General features: G+C 36.0%; 1 protein-coding gene across 1 annotated transcript; it reads right to left on the reverse strand.

The window, feature by feature from the left end:
* Nucleotides 1-1,076: 1,076 nt before the first annotated feature.
* Nucleotides 1,077-16,400, reverse strand: LOC104453119. The gene is made up of 10 exons (XM_010067637.3): nucleotides 16,137-16,400; nucleotides 14,387-14,453; nucleotides 12,151-12,404; nucleotides 10,339-10,924; nucleotides 9,008-9,649; nucleotides 7,435-7,875; nucleotides 6,415-6,609; nucleotides 3,145-3,201; nucleotides 1,632-1,694; nucleotides 1,077-1,537 (listed from the first exon to the last, which is right to left on the reverse strand). Exons 1-10 carry the CDS (start codon nucleotides 16,229-16,231, stop codon nucleotides 1,454-1,456), a joined length of 2,484 nt encoding a protein of 827 aa, XP_010065939.2. The 5' UTR covers nucleotides 16,232-16,400; the 3' UTR covers nucleotides 1,077-1,453.
* Between the last annotated feature and the right edge of the window lie 2,595 nt (nucleotides 16,401-18,995).

Genomic DNA, 18,995 nt, shown 5'->3' on the forward strand with positions numbered 1-18,995 from the left:
AATAGCTTAGGACTTAATTGGTAAATTAAAATGTTTAAAACTAAATAGATAGAAGTGTTATATGTTTCGGACTTTCAACAATTTTCTGGAGAATATATGTATAAAGGTATCTAGAACACAAATGATGACTATTCAATTCTACAAAAGTATGGTTAAGGTAATTCCATGCGCAATTATTATCTCAAGAAATCTAATTCCAGTAGAAAATGCTTTGAAATGAAATATTATTATTTAATTACTCTGTAGTAAATGATATGACAGATTGTTCAATGCACTAATATCATATGATAATTTCCTTGAAAATCAGTACCTAAAAATAAAAATTTGTATCAATACAACAACCCTGAAAAAAACAAAAAGCATTTTATTAAACACTCTTTATTGTTTTCATGAATCAATTTCAAAAAATTTAAAGTAAATCAGTTAGCAAAAATGCATGAACCTAAGTATAAGTGTCAGCACTCAACTTTTTTTTTTATTTAAAAGAAAACTCAGTTATTAAGGAAAAAGAAAAGTGAACATACTACAAAGATGAAAATAAATATAGACATGAACTGTATAAAGTAACTTGCAATTTCGTTGAGAAATTATTTGAGTTGTTAGTCTGGATGAAAAATAAGTTAAAAGACAATCTTGAAGTGAATTGTGAATATTAAATGAAGAAATTAATGAAAGAAGGGAGTAAAGGATACATGTCCATCCCCGAAAGGCTCCTTTCATCTACACTGCTGACGTTAAGCGAGTGCTACAGTTGCAGACACAGGTCCTGACACAAAACTTTCCATTTTTCCCATTCATCTGTTGGTGAAGCAAGTTTCATCTCATTGCCTCATTGAAGTATCACTAACCTCCATGGCAAGATGAGACGGCAACAGAATAAAAAACATTCAGCTGAACCCAGAAAGATTCAGAGAGATTTTGCACAAGCATTCACACACTTCCAAGTATAATTTGTCCTTCCATTCTTCCCCTGGAAACAGATGCAACAGTCCCCAAAAACACAATGACCTGCTAAGCTTAACAGTAAACTTGAGATGCTTGCTTAGGAATGATTACTATAGCAGAAGCTAACAACAGAACAAATTAATTATCTAGCTTACTAAAGAGATAATTTTGGGAAATCCCAACATAACAACACAACAGGTAATTGGGTAGCAGATATACTCGCAAGTTACCCGCGCCATGCCTTTCACTAAAATATAGTTTCTTTGCCATGCTGTGAATTGCTTACAACAGGACAGACGCACTTAACAAGTTCATCATTCAATGTTCAGCACAGCAACTTTGTATAACCCTCACCATGGCTTTCACTATAAACATTGTTTCTTCACCCTGCTGTGAATTGCTTCCAGCACGATGGACTCACTTAATGAGTTCATCATTCAATGTTAACACAGCAAATCCATATTTACACATTGAAGGTAGGAGAATATACAACTAGAACCAAGAATCATCAACCTCCCAGGCTGTTGGATACAGGAACGTTCTGGCCATTAGAGTACTCCTTTGTATCATCATTTGATGCTAGCAGATTGACCTGACAATTATGGCTCGATTTAACTCATAACCCAAGGATATATAACACATGATTTTGAGAGCAAATGAAATAACAAATTGTCAGCAGATCATACCTTGACAATCTCTGATTTTGAACTTGGACGCATATAGGCAGCTAAAATGCTCATGTTGAAATCCTGATCACAGTAGTTGGAGTGAATGAGGATGGAAACAGCATGGGATGATATAACAGTGAACGAAAGTGCAGGATAGACATCAAACAGCTATTAGTGTCGCTTAGGAAGCAATCACTCAAAGAGTGAGCTTTTTCTGCTTATAAATGATAATTGAAGGATTTGAGACAGGAGAGACGCAATAAAAAGCTGATCATGCCAGACTTCTTAACAGTTGGATGGTAACCAATCCAATAAGTAACAACATCTTTCCGACATGTAGCAAGCAAATAAATGCATGAATTCAGGAAGCAACAACAGCAACAGAGGTATAAATTAGTCTGCAAGTTAACATTATAACTGCTCTATAAGCAGGATTCGTATTCTTAGGTGAGGTATTCTCTCCCAAAGTTTTGCAATCTCAAGCTTCTTGCAACCGGAAAAATAACATAAGACATTCTAATAGCTTGGTTTCTTTTATTTTCTAGTAATTTTGTATCCACCAGGAGAATCCTCTTGAAAAGTTATGCAGAATAAAAAACAGAATCACTAGAGAAAGATGCCTGAGCAATGATGAGTAAAAGGTACCTAAAATTTGATATCTAAAATTTAATTGGCAGAAACATTAATTGTTTAAAATGCATTTGCCTTTCTTCCATCAATTGACGCAGCCCTATATAAACTTTCCCATCCTGGACAAGACTAAAGATAGAAGGAAAACCAGACCACATCTAGAAGTGATGTGCATGAAGATCCTTAATTATTCAATTCTTATATAACAATACCGCGTGAAATGTTTTGGACCGTGCTAGCAAAAAGGGCATAGAGAGGCTCTCGACCATTCTAAATGTCGATAACAAACAAGAGACAGCAGGAATAATTTCATTTAGGAATAGTTATTGATTTGCTATGACATTTTACCAGCATAGTCCTGGTAAAATTTTCTATGATGTTTTACCAGCCTAGTCGTAAATGTGAAGATATCCACACATTTAACAATTTAATGATATTAGTTTCTCCCTCACATTTTCACGGAAATTTGTAGATCAGTATATCAATAATCATTTCCTGCACATCCTCCTTTGAACACGTGGACATTCTATAACGCACCCCTACCATCATCCAGTGGCACATGTAACAGATGGAAGTAAATAGAAACGTAAAAGTAGACGTTATTGTAAAAAGTTTAGCAAGAGGCTGCATAGAGAAAGTGTACAGTTGATGGACCAAATCCATACTTTAAGTGCTACCTCAATCACTATTATATTCACCATAGATTTCTTTGAATATAAAAATCCTCTGGTTAAATATGTAAAAGCATGTCAACAGAAACCAAAAATGGACAGAAGTTGTGTCAACATGTTTCTCAGAATTCTATGGAGACATCAGTCTGATAGTAACACAAGGAATCAGTTTGAGATGATATATTAGGTCTAAATTGCAAAGCCTAATAGCGAAATAGAGCATAACTCACTCTATGAGGATCACCCCTCAAAGATTGCACAAACATGGAAGATCCTGAACCTCTTCCCTGCAAAAAAAAAAAACATTTATTATTAGATAAATCAAGTTCGCATCACAGGTCCAAAGGATTTTATAACAAAAGGAATTAAGCTCAATTTATTTATGCTCACAGATAATTCCTTTCAACCTCATTAGTTTCAGAAGATTATGGTTTCATTTGATGACACGACCATTAAAGTTTCAGTAATTAGCATCTTGCAAATACCTTTTTGATCGTTAATTATCTGCTTTCCAGGAAATGAGTTGTTCTCTACTGTATTTTAATTACAATGCATGTCAGAGGAAATTCTGTTTGTCAATCTTTATTCCATTTGAATCTCTTTCATTCTTTTCTCTTCATCTGCATGCACAAGTACGAACCGTTTTTCTTTTTTTTTTCCTTTTGGTGGGTTTGCATGAGGAATAAGGACATCCTTTCAGCAGAAGCTCAATTGATTTATAAAATTACATAGACAACAATAGGACACTATAATGAGTTATTGCACCGCTATATCCCAATTGGCATATCCTGCTATGCACGTGCCAATCCCACTGAGGCATTCCATAAATAGGGTGGACATTTTCAGTTTCAAACTTACAAAACCTGGACACCGGTCAACAATACAAGAAATTAACTATTTTAAGGGTTAATTACATCTTGTCACCGTCCAGTCAACCTATATAACTCTCGCTAATAAATGAATACTGGTTGGTCTCAGATCATGCATAACCCATAATTAGCTTACTTGATCAACTTAGATGGCCATAACATTGATGAATAAAAGTAATATGGATTTAAATCAGCCATCTATTTCATTTTATGATTCTTAGCAACTGCATTTGAATTTAGGACTATGACTACTTGGGCATATTCAGGACATGTTCAGCAAATAAATGTTCTGATGTTGTTACCGCAATCAATTTTAAATAGGTAGGCAAGCAAAATAAAACCTCTGTTTGATTTGAGATCAGTGACGATTGACAGATGTACAGTACATTTCAGGCACGATGCTTGGTGCTACGGTCCTCCCCTTAAGTCTAGATTGATTTCATTCCTCTTCTAATCAATGATCAGAATGATATGATTTCTGAATTTTGGTGTGTTAATTATTGCACCTATCATATGAATCCCATTTTTATCAAGAACTTTACTGATTGGAGCATGATCATGTCTCTTCCTTCCGCTTTGCCCTTTCAGTAGCAATCCTGGTGATTCACAGGAAGACAAGCTTCCATGTGTCTCTAAAAGCAAAGTCCTCTCATTTAACTCCTACCATAGAGCTATAAGCAATTTTAACTTTCAATGATTCTGGTCATTCTCCTCCCAAAGCCATCTGGCTTCCTAATGTCCCACCCAACATCTCATTTTGTTCAGGCAGCTTCTTGGAAAAGAGGCCTCACCTTCAAGAATCTTCCAAAGCACTCTTCCATTCTAATTGGTTCAACTTGCATGAAGCGTCCAAGAATTCTACACATCATTTGCTTTTTCCCACACTTTTGCTTAGCAATTCAATTTTCAATTATAGCATTTGTTGGGTTGTGCCAAAGCCGGTTCTATGCTTATTTCAAAGATAAAGCACCTTTCCAAGGAGTTGGAGTGTAGCTTTGCAATTTCCAGTGTACAGCATTTAAAAAGAGAAACGAAGTAAGAGTCAAGGTATCTTCATCTTCATCTCATTCCGCTTTTATGGATTTGCACCTACGTATTCCATGCTCCATACTCACTATAAATGACTGTTGCCAGTTCGCTGTTTTGCTTATAACTGATGTACTCGAACAATTTCTTGATAAATAAAATTATTCGAAAACAAAGTGCGATCTTTAAGCTTCCTAATATGAGAAAGATTAATCTCCATCTTCTCCACAGTAGTATGAAAAAGCACGGGCATGGCTATGCTAACTTAACACTCCACAAAAACATCTTGCACAAGGAGAGGGAGAGAGAGAGAGAGAGGGGGGGGGACAATTATGGAATCAAATTTTAAGAAATTACATCATTCATGAGGCAGTGGTTTTTTGTTATGATTGAAATCACCTATTCATTAATTTTATTCTTAATTCTTACCTAGTTTTAGTGAGCTACACTTCATGTCCAACTTATTCGGGAACTTTGTTGCCGAATCTTTTAATTCACAGCTTGATTCAATTTTTTCACAATTCAAAAACGATACGTCCATTTCATGATTCTGATTTCCATCCTACGTAGGATTTATATGTAATATTGAGACTCGTTTGCAATGTCACATGAGGAGATGGCTTCAAATTCTCAAATTAGAATATATGACTCCAGGAGGTTGCAAATCATCTTATTTAAAGCATGTCAACAATTGGGTTTCACTGAAGGTATAGCTCTTATTAAGTGAAACAACACAGGAATTTGTGCAGCCATTCTACTTAATAAGGAAATACATTGTTAGCCTTATTCTTGCTTTTCAGGTTGAGAACTTTCAATGGTGGCTACTAAAATTTCCTCACATAGAAGATATATATATTTTCCCACTCAAACTGTAATCACTTATCTGAGCTATTTATTAGAAATGGTACCCAAGGTTTTCCACCTTGCTCATTTTATAAATGCCTAAATATTTTTCTTGAAGATTTTGACACAATTTGAGCAAGATCATTTGGCACATGTTCTCAAACAATCAAGATCTTAACCAACTGTGACTTAGCCTCATATGAGGATACAAAAATAAATATCCTGTGCTCCACAGCAGGGGCATATTGACTAAGTTTAGATAGAGAGACACAGAGACATGCCTTTCTATAAGGTCGCATTCTGGACTTTCGAGTGCCTTACTAAATGATCAAAACTTCAACCTCCCATTTGACATCATTGATATCCATTTATTTGATTGTCAAGGATCATAATTCTTATAATTGAAGCTCATAATTGATATCTATCATTTAACAACGTGAAAGTAAGATTTCAAGCCACCAATATCCCGAATAGCATTTCCAATCAGGCTAAATCATGATTAACCCACCATAACAACACATCTTTCTGCCGTACAAGTATCAAATCATGAAGTCTGACGTGTTTTTCTAGCTCTAGTAAAATGATAAATAGAGATTAACAGACAGGAGTTAGACACCATTAAGTTTATAAACAGAAGATGCTTCTGCAGGAAAGCAAGATACATCATATCTCAAGCTCACAGCATTCTAAAGTTAGCCTAAATTGCTAGCAACTTGCTGAATCCATAAAATTTCCATATCATGCAAATGTCATAGATTTTACCTCCAAGGAAACATCTCTAAGACGCCTTCCAGTTTGCGCACAGCAAATACGGACAACATGCTCGTCGCAGCTCCCGCTGATAATATAATCCCTGCCGTTCATGTAGTATGAACGTGTATAATTCTGGGAGCTTCCTGTTGGATTGATTCCAAAATCCAAAAGAAGCTTTCCATCAGCAGCCCGAAATTGTTTAACCTGTCACATATTAAATAGCATGGCCTAAGAAATGGGTGAAGAAGGATCTCAAACAATAGCAGCAAAGATGTAAATGCTTAAACAGATGAAACTAGGAGTAAGTTTTGCATACACAAAAATTGAGACCTTACTATACGAAAACTCAATCTAGTGGATGGTACCAAGTACTTCCAACAAATGTAAATAATACTTTGATGAGTTCTTCTGGAGGTGTTCTCAGGATTGACAAAACTAAAGAGATGTTATGAAGACATCCCGATTTAACTAAAATAAAAAAGTCTCAAAATCAGAAGGCTTGGAACATTTAATATGGGGAGCATTCTAAAAGGAAAGGGAGTACGCAAAATGAAGTGGTGCATTTATTTCCATCCAGAATTGAGACACGGTTCACCACATTTGCCCTTGCGACAGGTTTTACTAAAGTGGGGAGGAATTGTTGCCGACACAACTGATATAGTGTACGTAGCCTTGATCATAAAATACTACGGGCTAATAGATTTTACGTTGGCTGTTTGAATAAAGACATTTGTGTAACTTATATAGATCATGTATTGAGCATTATCTTCCACTATGCATTTGTTAACATATTTGGCTTCATTTACCAAAAAAAAAACATATTTGGCTTCATATTATACACTTTCCTGCTTGGACTACATATGAAATCTCAAAAGATTCTTAAAATCAATGTTGACACGTATGAGACTGGATCTCTTGCTTATTGAGAATCTAAAAGCAAGACGTTACTCAGTTCAATATCTACAATTAAACAAAATAAGTGCATAATTCAGGATTTTACAGGTGGTTTTTACAAGTACCAACAAATACCTCATTGTCAACAGCTGATGCGAGAAGATAATGATCATCTGGAGAAAAGCAAACCATAACATTCCCTTTGGAACTGGTCGCAGTGTAGCAAGGAAGAAAAGGTTTTTGTCTCAAATCCCACAGTTTGACATCGCGGTCAAAAGATGAAGTAGCAAAAAGGGATGGGGAATGGTTAGCAAACTTTACAACATTTATATGCTCCTGATGCATATTTGTGAATACTTGAAGACGTCTTCCACTGTTGATATCATACAGTGCAACATTTTTGGAGTATCCACTAGCAAGAAGCAACTCGTCCGCAGAATTCACATGAACTGAAGTCAACTGATCAAAGTCATCAAAAGTGACAGAACCAGCACCTGAATATGCTCCTGAATTGTTTGGAGGTAGTTGGTGGATATTATATAGCTTTAGTGAACCATTGTCAGAACCAGCAATGAGCTGAGATTGAAACAGAGGGAAACAGTGAGTTAAAAGGACAACTATCACACAACGTAATTATCAGCATAGGTGCAATTCTCTGTCTTCCAACTGTTGCTGTGGCAAAGAGATTTAGTAACTCACGATCTACTTGGCTTAATAGTTGAGTTCAGCCTTCTGAGGTTATAAGACTGTAAAAAGACAACTAGGCATAGATAACTGAACCTTTATAAGTACTTGGCTCAAATTCTCTCACCCCTTATTCCTTAATACAATTTATTCAGAGCATCACTGTTGGCCTAACATGGCATCATCCACTTAGTCTCAGCATAATTTCTTTTGATACTATAGTTTTCTAAAAGAGTTTCAAAATTCTGATTTTCAACCAATCCATCCCTCGCCCCTTGGTGGATTTCTGGGATTTGAAATCCTAGCAAAAGTGATGAAGAAGATCTTGGTGAAAGAAAGATGGATAAGTAGTCTAATCCTCATCATCCTCTTAAAGACAACTATAGCTTCATGCATTTTCTTTTTTCTTTTTTTTTTTTTTTCTTTGGGGGGGAGGAGGTGTGGGGATTCTTTTGGACAACACTTACTGCTTTCAGCAGAAAAGCCAAAAGGTGGCCTTTTGCTTTAGTTCAAAAAACAATGTGTATATATTAGGAGAAAATCTGAATCTAAATGTATATATTTATACGCCTTAAAGATTGGAATGATCAATATTTATAACATTCAGCAAGCTAAAAACTAGTCATGAGTAAAAGCTGCAGCCACCACAAACACCAAACTCACCAGAAAGTCTCAAAGAAGATCAAGTTTTATGACAAAATATAGATGAAATTGAAAAATCTCCACTGATTTTACAACTTCTGTACAAACATTACAAATTACCCATTTTCTTATGCTCGGAACTGAACGTAATCCTATACTTAAAGCAAGTTTTAGTCTAATAAAAAGTGGATATAACTAGACTGAAGACCCACAGCAGCCAAAATTCTCAATGTTTAATATCACTCATTAAAAGCTTCAAAATGGTACATGCATGCTACAAAATTGTGATAAGTTGTGATCAAATTTGCAGCAATGTGCCTAGATAAGTAGCACTCATTCCTATGTAGTTGTCTTAAAGTATATTGACATAATAATAACTTACCAAAGAGGGGTGCTTCTTGAGCCAACAGAGTCCCAATACACTACTCATCACTCCATAAGATGGGATGCAGCTGACAATTTTACCATTCTCATGGTTGATAATGATCACCTCTCCATCCAATGTTCCAAAAACCATAAGAGAAGAATCTGAAGGATGATACTCAAATTGTCTAGGGCGAAAGTTCAGAGCTTCATCTCCTGAACTAGAACAAGAAAGCGGTTGCAATGAAGGCCAAGGACAAGATCCTACTCTGGCAGCACAAAGTGACCTGGTGTAGAAATATTGAGACTTTCCAGATGGATATGTATTCTTTCTTTTATTTGCACGAGCCAGGTTTCGACTTTCTTTGATTTCACGGTTTTGCAAGATACTGAGAACGCTCTCTTTAGCTTTCCTTCTGTATGGGAGGTACTCAAAGTATTGTGAAAAGGTAGCAGCAGCCTGTTCCCTCTCATTCTTTCTAATGGGTAATTCATCAAGCATTTTCAAATGGGGTAAAGAAGCTATCATGAACTCTCTGTAGTGTTTCTTGAAGCATATAGGTGAAGAGCTACAGGAAACGTATTTCGATGCAATATTTGTAGAAGAATATGTGCCTGAAGCACCAATAGATTCTTCTTCGCTGTGGCTGAGAGATTCAACCTATAGAACAGACAACAGTTGGAAAAGAAAATGAGATTTTTCTGACCTGCAGACAAGATTACATCAAACAATGAAAAGATGATTTCTCTTCCATTCACTGCAGCTTGTTGTCCTCCATGACATTGATGATGATTTTTATGATGCTAATACAGTCATTTCTACCTGCATTTTCATTGCAGCTAAATACATCGCATATATATTTATTTATTAACAAGCAAAGGAACCAAAGGTGTTCTGAACATCTTATATAGATGATGTCATTCTCTATATGACTCAGGACATCTTTTCTATCCACTTTCCGTACAATTCGAGAAAGCCATCATATTGTTAAAGCCAAAAGCCATATTTAAAGCATACATATCCTCCTTACCATTTTTAGAGCCTATTCTTGGTGTAAATTTTTTTATGTATATATTATTAGTTTACTTTAAATATGGCTTTCGGCTTCAACTATATGATGGCTTTCTTGGACATTCCAAAGTGTTACTCGTCTAATTGGGAGTTTGTTCTCTTCTCACAAATCCACAAAATCTAGAAGTTATTCAAGTAACTTACCTGATGTTAAGACTCAATTCTGTTTCCTATCCAAGTACAATATTGTACTGTTGACTAAGATTCCATTTAACAACCATGACATGCTGCTCATATGATGTTAATGCCAAGCATGTAAAGATCAATTCAATCATTACCTCATCATTTGCATTGGCCCTCCCACTCCACTCACTGATTGCATTAGTTAATTCATGCATGAAACCATATTCTTGCCTCTGACTTGAGAAATCAACCTCACTATCATCTGATGACTCCTCACCTTCCCTTTGTAGTTCAGGATTGCCAATCGCGTTAGTGACTGTCATTAGATTGTGAAGCATAGCCTCTGAGATTAAATTCTGATCTACTAGTGTCGCAATATCAATATTTGATTCTTCTGGAAAAGGATTATCTCTGCCATCCTCATTGACACTTGATGACGTAATACAAGATTCTACATCCTCATAACATAACCGTCTTTGGAATCTTAGCTCCACCAAAGAAGGGAGTTTGGAAAGTGCAGCAGCAGTTGTCCAGAGATTAGCAACTCTTGTCTCACACATTGACAGGAACTTTAGATTCGGCATGCAAGCGAAACAATCTTTCTGGAAGCTAGTTAGCGAAGTGCCGTAATCCAAATTCAAAGTGTGCATTCGACTAAACTTCCCCACCATACTGAGATTGCGAAAATGGGAAGACCTCATGGTTAACACTTCGCACATCAAGCCTCTACTTGAAAGATCCCTAATTCATAGAACCGCCAAAAGAACATCATTATTTTGAAAAAGCAATTTAGTTAAAAATCAGTTCTTGCCTTATAAGAGAACATTGATGACTAGTTCACAACAGTAACATTTAAATGCAAGTACGACCTAGTTACTCTCATTATCTCTAATACTCCTACAACTTCACTCCAGTTCTGCACCCATTTATATTTTTACTAGAAAAATTCTACCATTTTCAGAAAGAACCCAGGGAAGGAGGCAGGACGACCCCCCCCCCCACCCTGTCCTCTCTTCTCTTTCTCACATCCTCTCCTCTCCCTCCTCCCCCTTCCCAACACCTGATCCACCCACCACACCCCCAACTAAAGATTAACTCCTCCAGCTAGATTTTAGAAACAGAAAAAGCACAGTAAGAGCAAGATGGATCTTCCACTCTCCACCAAACACAACCTATTTGAAGCCACAATTGAACAAGAGGCTCCTTAAACAAGTCAAAACTCTTCTTTTCAGAGTTTTTCCTTATTAAACAAGTGGGTCAACAAGGGTGTTTATCTGAGGGAAGCAGACATAATCTTATGGTTCTCAGATATTAGACTACATAAGTTTCTTTCAAACGTGTAAAATATCTGAAAGCCCAACTTTCTACTTCTTTCACTCTTTCAAATTATGCATAATTTGATATCTAATTGTATTTTGATATAAGTTATCCACATTTCTTCCTCTTTAACAGTTAAAAACAAGAGAGAAGTTGGGGTACCTATGTACTACATTTACCACATCATAAATGGCCAATGGATATAACAAAAATGATAAATATAAATTACCCTTAATTCAAATAAAATTGCAATCTTCCTCCAATAAGATCTTTTAACAAAGCTATGGGCACTTGAATGGAAGCAAAAATTGCCTTGAAACATAAAATGGCTTGCTCCAGTGCCTCCAGTTTGCATTTTTTTTTCCCCTATTTCAGTGATACCTACCTACTCAGGTTTAAAGCAGCATATTGAATGCAAAACCTAAAAGAAAACCAAGATCAACTCTCCAGAATCTGACCCAAAGCCCTCACAGCCAAAGATATCAAGTAATCTGTTTCTAAGTTACCGCACTTCCAAACTGCTCAAAACTTGTTTATCAAGTGCACAATCCTTATAACAAAAACTTTGGACTTAAAATCATAATAGACCATGCATGTGATGTTGTCAAATTTCCATAACTTCCTGAGATAAAAAGGAGATTAGGATGTACCGGCAAAAGTCCTTTCCCAAGGAGATATCCTGGAGATCAACCACACGGAGTTTTTTATTCAGGGCACGCATCAGCAATAATGCATACTCTCCCTTTAATTCACCTGATGATTTATTATATATGTCAACTGCTTCAATTTCAGATGCCTCAATGTCGACCACTACATCAAGTAGTGGATGGAGATCCATGTCCTTGAGATGGTCTAGCATGATCTCTAGTATACATAACTCATGGCAAGTTTTTTTTACCTCAGCCTGCACATAAAAGAAAAAGGAAGAATGAGCTTTAGGAAGCACCCCTCTAGAGCAGAAAATAAACAAAGAAAACATGCTTAAAGAGATTCAATTGAACGAAGAAAATTATAATAAAGTCCATTATAGAAAGTAAGTTAACTGAACATCCTAACACAATTGTACGATAGATATTACCAAGATGTGTGGTGCTAAAAAGTGTTAAAAATCAAAATCCGATTTGACCAGTATTACCACTAAAAAAAAACCATGATATGAACATGCGCATGCACCATGCTCCAGCATGTGCACATGCAAATCCAAAAGCACACGATAGAGAGACCAAGAAACAAGCATGTAGGCAAAGTCACTAATTAGGGTTCCAATGACTTGAACTAACAAAGTTTCTTTCCACTAACTGATTAGCACAATGGCATTATCAAAGCAGTACAAGTTGATAAAGGGGGCTTCAGTTATTATTATTGACTACGGAAGAGATGGTGAATTTGATGAATAGAAGAAAAAAAGATAGAAGAACCTTTTTCACTAACTTGAGCAAATTCACCACCCAAAAGGCCAAGCCAAAGACTAGAGCAGGAATCATATCAGATATCTTAGATGAGCAAACAAGTGAGCAGAAATGAGCCAGCAGTGAGACTCAATCCAGAATAATCACATGAAAAGGAGGACCCTTGGAGATTTCGCCCCCACCCAAGGGAGAAAACAAGAGAGGGCGAAAGCACCTGGAGTGTACTAGTCCCAACAGTAGTACAAGAGAGACATATTCAACTTCTGAGAAAATTTGATTTTCATCACCATAAATTGACATTCGCATAGTAAACAAGTAAAAGAACAAGAGGACAAAGGATCAGAGAAAATTATGGTAGCAGAGTCAGAGAATGGGGACATTGCAGGCAGGCTGCAGAACAAGGCAGGCAACAGAATGAAAGAGAAGAAATAATTGAATAAATTTGGGCAAAAACGCAGATATATGATAAAATAAAGTGCCCAGAAACCTACAATAAAGAATGAGTTTTACTCTGGACAGATAATTACTTCTCATGAGAAGGGGAATACGCAATGGCAGAGTTTTAAGTTTAGGAGACGAGACAAATATTTTAACTATAATGTATTGTTGAACAAGGTAGGAAGAAGGTAAGAACAAGCTCCCAAAAAACTAAGATAAGCACCAAAAAAGAATGTATTATTCCTTTGACCTGGGATTTAGGAGGCATAAACGGAAAGTCAACACAACTTATTATCTCCAAGATATTGTGAGTTCAGTTAAGTTGGGCATATCCTCAAGATGCTAACATAAGTTCACTGAATATAACATGATCCTATAAGGAGACTGGTGAGAATTCTAGTAAAGAAAAAGATCATGTGAAATCCAAATTCATGAAAGAATGCGCAAACTAGAGAACTGGGCATTCTGACTGCCTGTAATGACCAGAATCATTTCATAAGACATGAAAGTTGTTGATTGTAATTGTAAAAGTATTTCTCTTCGGCCTCAATATCCCAATATCCCATTCAGTTTAGTACAATGACTTAAATACAAAGCCAATATTTCTTTGCCCAAACATTGTTGTGACCACTATCTTTCATAAACACATTCTGCAAAATCCATATTAGTGTTCAACAAAATAATTGAAGTATAGCTGCTTGTAGAGACAAATTTCCCCATTGAGAACTCTTCATTAGTACTAGAAGAAACTGCAAGAGAGGTTGAAAATAAGGGATTTGATTCCCTAACTTCCGCTTCCACAATAGCTTATATCTGTATTGTTTAGTATATCTAAGCACTGACAAGTGACAACTTCCAGATTACAAGAATGCAACAAAGATGTCACTAGTCCAAGTTCCCATTATCCAAGAATTATCTCTTCATGGGAAAATGATCCAAAAGCTACCTTCTACAGTTTCCACATCTGACGAGGGGAGAAAAACAGGAGAAGGTTTAATATGCAGATTTCTAATAAAGAATTACCATATTTAACACCAACCTTGGAGAAGCCGGACAATATTGTAGGATTAGGATGGACATCATGGTCTTTGCACCGAGTAATATATCTGAACCAAAAAAGAATGTTATTAATAATTTCAAAAGATCAATCAGCCACTGGAATCAAGATCCTGAAGAAAAATTATATTGCTAGATTACTTGGTGAAATGACCAACTAATAGCCGAAAAGGAAATGACTAGATGAACAAGTCTAAAGATGATGAACCAAAGGGTAAATAAAGTCCTCCAGCTTTATGAAAACCTTTATTGTGGTTTGCCCTCTTTTAAACCCTTAAACAGTCTCAGCAGATGACAAAATCCATAATGGTGAATAAAAAAGCTACCAAACCCATAATTATTTGTTCTAGACTGATAGTCTCATCAAATTCCACCAATTATCTATTGTATTTATGTATCTTTTCTATGATGCCTTCAGTGATTGCTTCCAAGTGATAATAGTTTCCTTATTCAACTACCCTTCCTTCCAATCACTGAAAATATCATCTCTCAGCACTTAATTCATCTGACTATACCTAAAAGTTTATCCAACATTTCTAGATTCCCAGTTCCTGGATATGTAGAGAGTGCAACAACCGACACCGACTCATATTTGGAGATCATTAAAAATGCACGAAACTCATCCTTCTAGCAACATCCCCCTGACCCAAAAGGTTCCTAACACCAAATTTCCGGGTCTCCTATTACCGGTGAAACTGAAAAAGATCTGCGACCTAGGCTTCTAACAAACATGATTCAAAGAACCACTGCAAAAAGGAACCTATATCACTACATCTAACCAGAAAGCATCCTATCACTTCTTCACTGCACCTCACTCTATCATTCTAAATAAAAGAAGAGATAGAAAACTATGAGCAGTATTATATGATTATATCAACCAAAAAGATGTGGTCACAAGGCTAAAGTGATCAGATTTCTTAGAAGCCACAATCATCCTAGAGATTAACAAGCAGCTTCCTGAGGCCACTCCTTGTGTCGAACGAACTATAGTGTGACGGTGACGCAAGTCAACACAGTTCACAAGGGAAAATGATCAGCACAGATGAACCAAAACAATGAACCCCAGAATCTAAAACATTTGTGAAAAATGATATCTTCACATTCAAAATAAGGTTTTGCATAACACTCCTTGTTCACTCAATAGATAAAGGGTACGAGGCCAGACAAAATAATATCATCCGGTGATGACCATAAGAACCCAGACTTCCCCAATTACAACGAGAAGATCAAAACATAGCAAACTACAGAGTCCCAAACACATTCCCACACGTCTATACTCTTTCCGTGTCCAAGAAATGTATCCCCTGCCAACTCGGCATTCGCCTTTTCAGCAGATGAGCATTGGCCAATGACGAACACGAGCAATTTAAACGATGATAACAATCTCAATTACATCAGTAAGTAAAGTGGCCAAATCAAGTAGACGAACCAAGAAAGGCCGATCAAATTCAGCAGAATCTTTCACCTCCCTCGGTCGAATTAACATTCTTCCGAAAACACGAACTAACAAGGACCCTTCTTTTACCCAAAGAGACGTTCAACAGCCAGGCAGCACCCGAGAAGAGGCAAAAACAAGAACTGGGTTGCAGCTCAATCAGCCGAATTCCCACGAAAGAACGTTTACAGGGGCCAAAAAAACGTAAATTTACCGGCGGAAGCAACGAAGCTCAACGTACCGGGTTCAGAACAGGCAACGAGAAATGAAAACGAGGCGGCGAGACAAGAAGGCGCACCTCTGTTCTAGAGTTTGAATGTCCATGGCGATCGAGGCAGTGCCACGATCAGATAAAATCGGTTCCGGCGCCATCGCCGACGACCCAGATGGCATTCAAGAACGTACAACCGCGAGAGAGAGAGAGAGAGAGAGAGATGGGTTTGGAGTTGCAGTTTTCTTCAGTTCACGTCGCGCTCTCGCGAGGCGTTTGGCGTCCCGGTTGGTGGGTCGACGCGTCGCCGCTCGCTGGCCGCTAGCATCATCATCTTCAGCTACAGAGAGAGGGCCACCAACCCCTTCTTCGTTAACCCCCCGAAAGCGACAGGCCCAGATGGAAGAAATAAAATATTTCTCCTTTTTGTGTCGAAATAGACTTGGACTAAGATGTCCGGTCCAAATGTTCTTGCCGTTATGATTTTCACCTGTGTTCTCCAAAAAGAATAATCTCTCTCTTTAGATATTTGATAAATCTCGCGTGACAAGATTTTGGGTTGGGTTCGGGTCGGGTGCAACGCCCCCAGCATGTCATGGCTAACGTAAATTTAAACAGTTATCTTATTCGTTTCGTTTTTTTCTTAATTATACAGCTGTGTAATTGATGAAAGTGACTTAGGAATATACTCGGATTTTTACGAATATGATAATTTGTTTCATTTCTTATTTATTTATATGTATCAAGTGACAAGATAAGTACAATAGAATAATCAAAGGGTCATGTCGGATGGGATTCAAATAATTGACTATCCATTTTTAGAATGAAAGTCCCTTTAAAGCGCTCGACAGAAAAGCTTTGATATGGAATTACTAGTTTTATTTACTAATGTCTCTCATATAAATAAAGAGTTAGGGGAACGCGGACCTCTTGAAAAAAGAAGAAAGAAAGCGCTACGCGAGCATGCTGCATAGCTTGGAATCGGTCTATGGTAACATTGAAATGTTCAATGGTCAACTTTGGTGGATAATTAGATAAGATGCAAATTACACCCAAAAAAAAGGAGTCTGATTATTGTATAAACCCGACTAATCTAAGAGATCAACGTGAAACCTATCTTACTCTAAGGCTTCGTTAATTTTGAGAAAAACAAATAATTTAGAAAATATTTTCCTAAAAATAATCTTTCATATTACTTAAAAAATAAATAAAATAAAAATTATTTTCATCATATCTACAAAAAAAAAAAAAAAAAATGTTTAGATGCAAATTATTATTGATAATAAAAACATATTTATTGACTAATTATTTCAAGCAATAAAAAATATCATGTTTTGGAAAATGTTTTCAAAGTCATTCATATTCTACAAAACATTTTCCTAAAAACAGTTGTTTATATCACCGACAAAAATAAAAGAACAAAAAAATTCTATCATTCACAAAGGTGTTTAGGCATAAATTATTATCGATAATGAAAATTAAGAAAACATTTTTAAAATTAATTTCCCAAAAAAAAAAAAAAAAAACTAAGAGAGCAACATGCAATACGCTAATATTAATTAAGTGAATGCAATAAAATGAGTATTTCGCGAAAATCAAAATTTTATGTGGGATGCTTTTCTTCATAATTATTCACCTATTGTATAATTAATGGGAAGATGCGCTCCTACTTTTAAAAGATACTTTTCTTTTCCCTCTCCCCAAACTGCCAACCTCAACTTATGGCGTCCGCTGAGGTAGGGTAATTAAACTTTAGCTACACAATTAATGGTTTGAATAAAATCTCATTACGATATTTTCCAGAAGAATTGTTTTCTTCCTTTCTTGGAACACACATTGATTTTTGTGGCAAGAAGCCCCCAACCTTCCACCTTTGGCTCTTGAAAAGAATGATTTTCACTTAATGAAATTTTTTCTTTAAAAATTACCTCCTCGAAATAATTATAGCAGAACTCTTGTGCTCTATTCAACCGGCTTTCTTTAGTCGTCCAGCTTTGATCACTTCCCATCAACTCAGGATTTGTTATTTAATTTAAATCTACTCAACAATCAAATTATCATGAGTAAGTTGCGTTTGGATCCAAATTTAGAACAATATATATAAAGTGGTGCTTGATATGTCCGTACAATAATTTTAAGCATGCCTAGACACCCAAAGCTGACACCCAAGAGGAGATGCTTTGTTAAAGTGGTTTATAAGTAAGAGATACCCAAATAATGTCTCTTAAATATTTTTCAAAAAAACCTAAACTGATTGTGTTTTTGTTAATTCACTTCTGAACATTTTAGTTGTATTAATTGAATCCTAAACATTTTTCATATTTTGGCAATTGAATCCACTCGGTTAATTTTGGCAAAAAATCACTAATGCCCAACGTTGACGTTAATATTTTTTTTTTGAATGTTTATTATTACTAATTTTTCATTTATTTTCCTTTTTCTTCTATTAATATTTTAATATTCCTTGGATTTTTTATTAATTTTCAAAATATTATTAAAAATTTTCCATGTCAACACCGTCTGTGCCACATTAGATGGTTGGTATACACGTCAACGATCATTGGCCAAAACTGGTTGGATAGACTTAATTGGTAAAACGTGAAAATATTTAAAATCTAATTAGTATAATTAAAAAGTTTAGAATTAAATTAAAAAAAGTGTAATAAGTTTAAGATTTTTTAGAAAATTTTATCTTAAGTAGTTTGTCGCGACAATCCGATTCATGTAGATCTCCTCATAATGCATGGCATGGAGTGCAAATATGATTGTTGAAGTTGGAATCATGATACGTTATATACAAGTGGCATTCTCTTTCTCGACACCGCTTTCTTAGAGGCGAATTGAAAGTGAAAATTGTTAATGAAACATGTTGCATTGCTGTCTTTTCAATAAAATGGGCGGTGGTGGAAATGATGGGGAATTAATGGGAATGAGTGAAAAAGGACA

The sequence above is a fragment of the Eucalyptus grandis genome, chromosome 7, assembly GCF_016545825.1.
Source record: "Eucalyptus grandis isolate ANBG69807.140 chromosome 7, ASM1654582v1, whole genome shotgun sequence".
Lineage (NCBI taxonomy): Eukaryota > Viridiplantae > Streptophyta > Magnoliopsida > Myrtales > Myrtaceae > Eucalyptus > Eucalyptus grandis.

Coding starts and splice junctions, on each gene's coding strand:
- LOC104453119 (XM_010067637.3), bottom strand. CDS start 16,231: ATGCCATCTGGGTCGTCGGCGATGGCGCCGGAACCGATTTTATCTGAT. Junction 14,454..16,136: donor ATTCAAACTCTAGAACAGAG/GTGCGCCTTCTT, acceptor TTTTTGGTTCAG/ATATATTACTCGGTGCAAAG. Junction 1,538..1,631: donor CAAAATCAGAGATTGTCAAG/GTATGATCTGCT, acceptor CATAATTGTCAG/GTCAATCTGCTAGCATCAAA.